At 39.2% G+C, this 6,590-nt stretch overlaps 1 protein-coding gene across 1 annotated transcript; it reads left to right on the top strand.

The window, feature by feature from the left end:
• The first annotated feature begins 1,112 nt into the window (after positions 1 to 1,112).
• Positions 1,113 to 6,353, top strand: LOC131021561 (probable amino-acid acetyltransferase NAGS1, chloroplastic). Its single transcript, XM_057950813.1, has 10 exons — positions 1,113 to 1,731; positions 1,936 to 2,023; positions 2,136 to 2,341; positions 2,454 to 2,605; positions 2,989 to 3,400; positions 3,594 to 3,691; positions 4,179 to 4,290; positions 4,372 to 4,531; positions 4,915 to 4,987; positions 6,085 to 6,353. Exons 1-10 carry the CDS (start codon positions 1,378 to 1,380, stop codon positions 6,233 to 6,235), a joined length of 1,806 nt encoding a protein of 601 aa, XP_057806796.1. The 5' UTR covers positions 1,113 to 1,377; the 3' UTR covers positions 6,236 to 6,353.
• Positions 6,354 to 6,590: the final 237 nt, after the last annotated feature.

The raw sequence follows: 6,590 nt of genomic DNA, 5'->3' as shown, positions 1-6,590 counted from the left end.
CCTTTCCCTTCGCCGCTTTCGTCGCCGCCTTGTTGCCAATGGGCCGGGAAGAGGAGATCTCCTCCCCCGACGCCGAGGTGGTAAAGCCGCCCTTTTCCGTAGTCTTTGTCCTCTTGGAAGAATGCACGTCTCCGACGAGGTACATCGACTTGAACTTTGGATTGTTCCGGAGAACTTTCCACGCGTTCCAATAGTTGAATGCGGCCTTTTGTGGGCTTCGAGCCTTGAAGATGATTTGAGCCTTGTCCCGGAATATATAGTCAGAATGGCCAGAAGGCCAATTGTTGCGCGTCTCCACCCAAATAGATTCCCAGAGACGCAAATCCGCGCTCACTCGGGCCCAGTGGCCTTGAATTTGCCGGATTTTAAGCTCGGCACCGATGATGGGATTGACACGGTCGCAGATCTGTCCCCAATACGCCTCCCCCTTTTGATCCGTCCCACGGATGGCGTCGTTCGTTTCCTCCGCCCAAACTTGGACGATGAGATCAGTATGCTTGGGAAGATAAGTATGACGGAGCCTTCCTTTCGCCGCCGACTTGTCGTGCTTGATTTTGTGGGCGATTTCCTTCCTTCGGTCGCCTTTCTTTGGTTTGGAGGCACTTTCCTCGGCACTTGCTGGGGTCTCCTCCAAGTTGATTCCCCCCATATCGGGGTGATAATCGGTGGAGAGATCGGGGCACCAGTTAGGATCATAGTAGTAGGGGTTGTGTGGATCCATGGAAATTGTAGAGGAAGAAAGAAATTGAAAGAGGAAGAAAATGTAGTAGGGAGAAAGGGAAAAAAAAGTTTTTTAAAGAGGAGAAGGGGAAAAAAAAAAATTGAACGGTCAAGGGACCGAATTCCAAGAAAATGCAATAGCCCAAAAAAATTTCAAAATTCGAAAATTCATTTTTTTTTTTTAAAATTAAGACACGTGATGCACGCGTCAAGTCTCTCTCGCTTGTATATACTGAAAGGATCGAGCAGGCCTCGAGTAAGGTCCCCCCACAATGCCCTACTCGAGTGCAACGCTCTACTCGAGTAAGCGTTCGAGTAGGAGCGTTGCGGGTGCTCTTATATATTTTTCCGCAGATTGGTATATCTTTGTTAATTGTTATTCTAAGTGGATTGTTTGATTTTTAAGTAGAAATTTTTTGTGGCAAATAAAGCACACAACTTGTGACAACTATTAGATATTCTGACTTTAGTCATCATTAAATTCAAAATAAAATGGAGCACGTAAGCAAATGCTTCAAGATTCTCTGAAACCGCCGCCGCCGCCCCCTCCCGCCACCTACCTCCCATGCTCATCCACCACCTCTTCCCTTGCCACCTTTATTCCGCTCCAAAAATTAGGGTTTTATCTGCGTAACAAATTCTTGTCGACTGAATTCAATGGCTGCTGCTTCTCCGAGCCCTTGCCCACCAATCCTCAACCACCACAACCGAACACGCAGACCATCTTTTCATCGTAGCTCAATTTGGAGCTCGAATGTTATGAAAAATCAGTTAATCAGCAAGTTTCGCGGAGTACAATCGGCAAAAGCTTCGCCTTTGGAGGATAAACTTGATGTGAATGGGGAGACTGGAAGCGCTGGAATCGAAGCGAGCTGTGCAGTTAAGGATGAGCTGTTCGTGCGCTTCTTCCGCGAGGCCTGGCCGTATTTTCAGGCGCACAGAGGCAGCACTTTCGTCGTCTTGATATCTGCTGAGATTGTCGACAGCCCTCATTTGGATCCTATTCTCATGGCACGTCTTAATCTTTCAATTTTTGTTAGTTTCTCGATTGAATTATCTGTCTTTTTTCGCTGACATTTGCATAATTTGAGACGACGATATTGAATTTGGGTGTTGACTTTGTGATTTGTATATAGTTGGGCTCATTTAGGTTACTGATTAGCACGAGATTTACTATATTGCTAGTTTGGTCTAATAGATATAAGTTTGTTGTAGGATATATCGCTGCTTCACGGGTTAGGAATCAAGTTTGTTCTTGTGCCGGGGACGCATGTTCAAATTGACAGACTTCTCGCTGAAAGGGGTTAGATGGTTTTGACATTTCTAGTTTATCCCCTTTTTTTTTCATAGTGAAATTATTCGATTGTTCAGAGGATTTATTGTTGCTTAGCGTGAAACCAATTTTGGTGTCTCAGGATGTGATCCCAAATATTTTGGGAGCTATAGAATCACTGACTCCGATTCTCTAGATGCTGCAATGAATGCAGCTGGGAGGATCCGTATCATGATTGAGGCAAAGCTATCACCTGGACCTTCCTTGAGTGGCATACGCCGCCATGGAGACAATAGTAGGTTGCATGATGGTGTTAGTGTTGCAAGTGGTAATTTCCTGGCAGCTAAGGTTAGAAGTCGTCTTCTTTGGTTTTGCATCTTGTTCAATATCATGTCATTCCTACAACTCATTTGTTTCTTGATCATTGGTATGCTGAAATTTGGTGTCCTTGGCTTTGCAGAGAAGAGGAGTAGTAGAAGGAATTGATTATGGATCAACGGGTGAAGTTAAGAAAGTAGATGTTTCTCGTATACGTGAGAGGCTAGATCAAGATTCCATAGTGCTTTTAAGCAATCTGGGTTATTCAAGTTCTGGACAAGTATTAAATTGCAAGTATGCTAACTGGTTTTGATAGGTATTTATGTGTCCTTGAGGATTGTTTGTGCAGTAATTATCTCAGATGAACTAGTAGCTTGTGTAATTGTTAACCAAGATCATGATGAGTTTTACCCATCTCTAACTGCCTTGAAAAATCTATGCTTTCATAATTTATGCATCTATTTTTATTGTATGCTGTTATAATTCTTCATTGAGTTCCTTTCAACATGGCGATCGAAAGAGCTACAGCTATTCTTGGAAAACTCTACCTACAGCTTTAACTACTGTTTACTTCCATAAGAGTCCTAGTCTATAATATGTTAAGTCCGAGCTCTTTACTTTTAGGCCATGAATACCAATTAATGTTTAAAAACCGATTCTTTCTCTCCACATTGCAGCACTTATGAAGTTGCTACTGCATGCGCGTTGGCTCTCAGTGCAGAGAAACTCCTTTGCATTATCGATGGGCCAATCCTTGATGAATCTGGGAGGCTTATACGTTTTCTAACTCTTCAAGATGCAGACATGTTGGTTCGTAAACGAGCTAAACAAAGTGAGACAGCTGCTAATTATGTAAAAGTTGTTGCTCAAGAAGATGTTACCTGTGTAGTGTATGATGATACGAGTGATATGGCCACTACAAATGGAAAGGCTTTTACTCAGGCTCCAACATTCCAAAATGGTGTTGGCTTTGACAATGGGAATGGACTTTGGTCCAGTGAACAAGGTTTTGCTATTGGAGGCCAAGAAAGGCTGAGCCGGTTGAATGGTTACCTGTCAGAAATAGCAGCTGCTGCTTTTGTTTGCAGGGTAAGTCGCCCCGCTCCCTCCAACTTATCTGCACAGTATGGTCTTTTAAGATCTTCCATATGTTTTGGACTCGTAGGGTCATCTGTCCTCTTAATATAAAGTGCTAAAACCACCTAGCTTGGGTATTCCTTTTAATTTCTTTTACTTTGTCTTTAATATAGCTATTTTATTTGTTTTTTTCCTTTTTTATCAGGGTGGTGTTCAAAGGGTGCATCTATTAGATGGCACTATTGCTGGAGTTTTACTGAAAGAACTGTTTCAAAGAGATGGAGTAGGTACAATGGTGGCAAGGTATCCATCTCTTTAGGTGTTATCTCTCTGAGGCTATTTTCAGGTTGTATTAGCTTCGCCTTAATTTTTCTTGTAAAATAAAACTGTTTTCTGGATGCTTCAACCAAAGTTACCTAAAAAAATTTTGTATGCTGCCAAACTTCTTGGAAATTCTATTCAGACTGTAATATAGAAAAGCGATTGAGCTGAAGAACAATTTCATTTTCTATGATATTATGTATTATCTATACATCACGTTTCTCTTGATGATGACAAAAAATTGAGTTCTTTTTCATTCTACTCTTCTAGAGCTTGTTTCTTTACTTGATAAAAATATGCCTTAAAAATAAAGAATATGTTTCAATGTATATTCCTTTTTTTCTTATTTCTTTTGCCTTGTGTCCATTCACCAAATATTGCTGGAGTTATAAATTTGATTAAAATGGGTACTTTGAGCTATGCTCAATGAATAAATAGATGATTAATGTAAGGTGCATTCTTTTGGCAGTGATCTTTATGAAGGGATGCGAATGGCAAAGGTCACTGATCTGCATAGGATAAAACAACTTTTGTTACCTTTGGAGGAGTCTGGCACATTGATAAAGAGAACTGAAGAACAGGTTTGTTCATTGTCTGTATGTTATTTTGACTTTTGTTTCATAATATCTTTATATGGTTCACCTTGTTTCTGTCTGCTGCAGCTACTCCAAGCATTGGATTATTTTATAGTTGTGGAGAGAGAAGGTCAAATTACAGCTTGTTCAGCTCTTTTCCCTTTCTTTGAAGAAAAATGTGGAGAGGTAGCTGCCATTGCTGTTTCTCCGGAGTGTCGTGGCCAGGGCCAGGGAGATAAACTACTTGGTATTAAGATGATCCTTCATTCCCTCCCCTTCATGTTTGTTTGTTTATCTTTCATTTCGTTTGTCGCTTCTGAGGTCTGTATAGATTTTTATGTTCTGTTAAATCATGCAATCTGATAACTTAAATGGACTTATGCAACTTTTGTTGCGATCTAATCATCATGCTGCTTTGCCCCCTTCTCTCACAATAAAGTGGGTTTACATCGCCCTTTGTTTCAATTGCTCTTACTCACTGGTGCCAGGTATGTTCTTTGTACATTTGTATTAGCTGTATAAAATGGGAACAACCAGATTGAGTGATTTGATTGCTCTGCTAATTACTATTTAGAATTGCTTTGATTTTTATCTTGTGGAAGAATATTAAGTCCCTGTATGACCGTGCAGATTATATTGAGAAAAAGGCATCTTTTCTTGGACTTCAAACGCTTTTTCTACTGACAACACGTACAGCTGATTGGTATGTCATTACGATTGCAATATATATAGAGTAAGGATCCAGTGAGAAATGAGAATGAATCTGGAACATTAGATATTCAAATCTTATGGCTGATATTAATTTATTCAAATTTATCGCGTAAAAGGAAAATAATGAATAAGCCAGCATAAATCTATGAATAAGCCAATATAAACCTACGAATTAGCCGCTTGTAATGCATGAATAGCCGTTCAAACCTGGGTTCGAATCATGGAGGAGGCGAAAATTTCACCATATTAACTGAATACACTATTCGTGCCTTACAAACAACTTATTCGTTGATTTATATTGGCTTATTCGTTATTCTCATTTCTCACGAAAATGGTCATTCTCACTATAACCTCTCTCCCTCTCTCTCTCTCTCTCTCTCTCTCTCTATATATATATATATATATATATATATATATATATAAATCACTTGTCTTCTGTCATTGTTTTTTTGTTTATTTGAGCTTTCTACTCTACTTTTTATTATAGCAAGCTGAATGTAGAATAGATAATCTCAAGCAGTGACATTATAACATTTGTTCTGCCTGAAGATTGATGATTGAAAACACTTCAGGAATGTCAATATGAGTTTAAACTGCTATAATCTGCTCTTGGTCACACAGTTAAATAGCTTAAGTTACAATATGAAGCCATAAAGTAATGAAAGATGCTGCAGAGTTGTTGGAGAAGTTATCTTCAATATGTGTTCTCTAACTTTTTCCGATTCAATATTGATTGATTTACATCTTTCCAAACTTCATATCAATTGTGAACTGCTACTATGAGCTGGATGAGGATATTAGCAGCAGTAGCCTCACCTTTTGGTTGTGTTAGCTCTGTTTTTATGCCAGCTGCTATGTATGAATGATGTTAAAGCACTTTAGTTGAGGACTTCAGATTGAATTCTCAGTTGTTTAAATGTATAATAAAAGGATGGAGCGTCGTTTAGTTGTAGAAGCATCTATTGCAGACCAAAACGAAATTATATTCAGATGAGAGCTATATACAACTTATTGTTGGTTATACTTTATATAGAGATTGTATCTCAAATAGCAATTGTGTATTTGAGGGATTCTCGTTTGTTTGAACAGGTTTGTGAGGCGTGGCTTCTCGGAATGTTCGATTGAGTGCATACCGGAGGACAGGAGGAAGAAGATCAATATCTCTCGTAGATCAAAATACTACATGAAGAAACTTCTACCGGACAGGAGTGGTATTCGTCTGGACAATGCTTTTGTGTAATAGCGTTTGTTGTATTTTAGTTGTTTATTATGAAGCAGTATCCAACTGGAAAATTGTCATCCGTCGATTGCATGTAACTTATAATCTGGTGGGAATAAATTACATTTGAAGTGATGAATCAGAGAACAAATCTCGAAGAGAGTAGCAAATCCATGTTATCATACTTGAAAATTTGGAGGAAATGATATGTGGGATTGAGGGGCTTTCCAACTGGGTCAGTCTACATGGGTAAAGAAAAGAAAAGAAAAAGTAAGAAAGTTGACCTTTTTTCTTTATGCTGCTGTAGGATTGTTGTCAATCATGATAATGTGTATTAATTAATGATTACGCATATATTAAAAAATCGAACATTGGA

The sequence above is a fragment of the Salvia miltiorrhiza genome, chromosome 4, assembly GCF_028751815.1.
Source record: "Salvia miltiorrhiza cultivar Shanhuang (shh) chromosome 4, IMPLAD_Smil_shh, whole genome shotgun sequence".
NCBI lineage: Eukaryota > Viridiplantae > Streptophyta > Magnoliopsida > Lamiales > Lamiaceae > Salvia > Salvia miltiorrhiza.
Note: the sequence above shows the minus strand (reverse complement) of the source record. Positions and strands in the feature narration are given on the sequence as shown.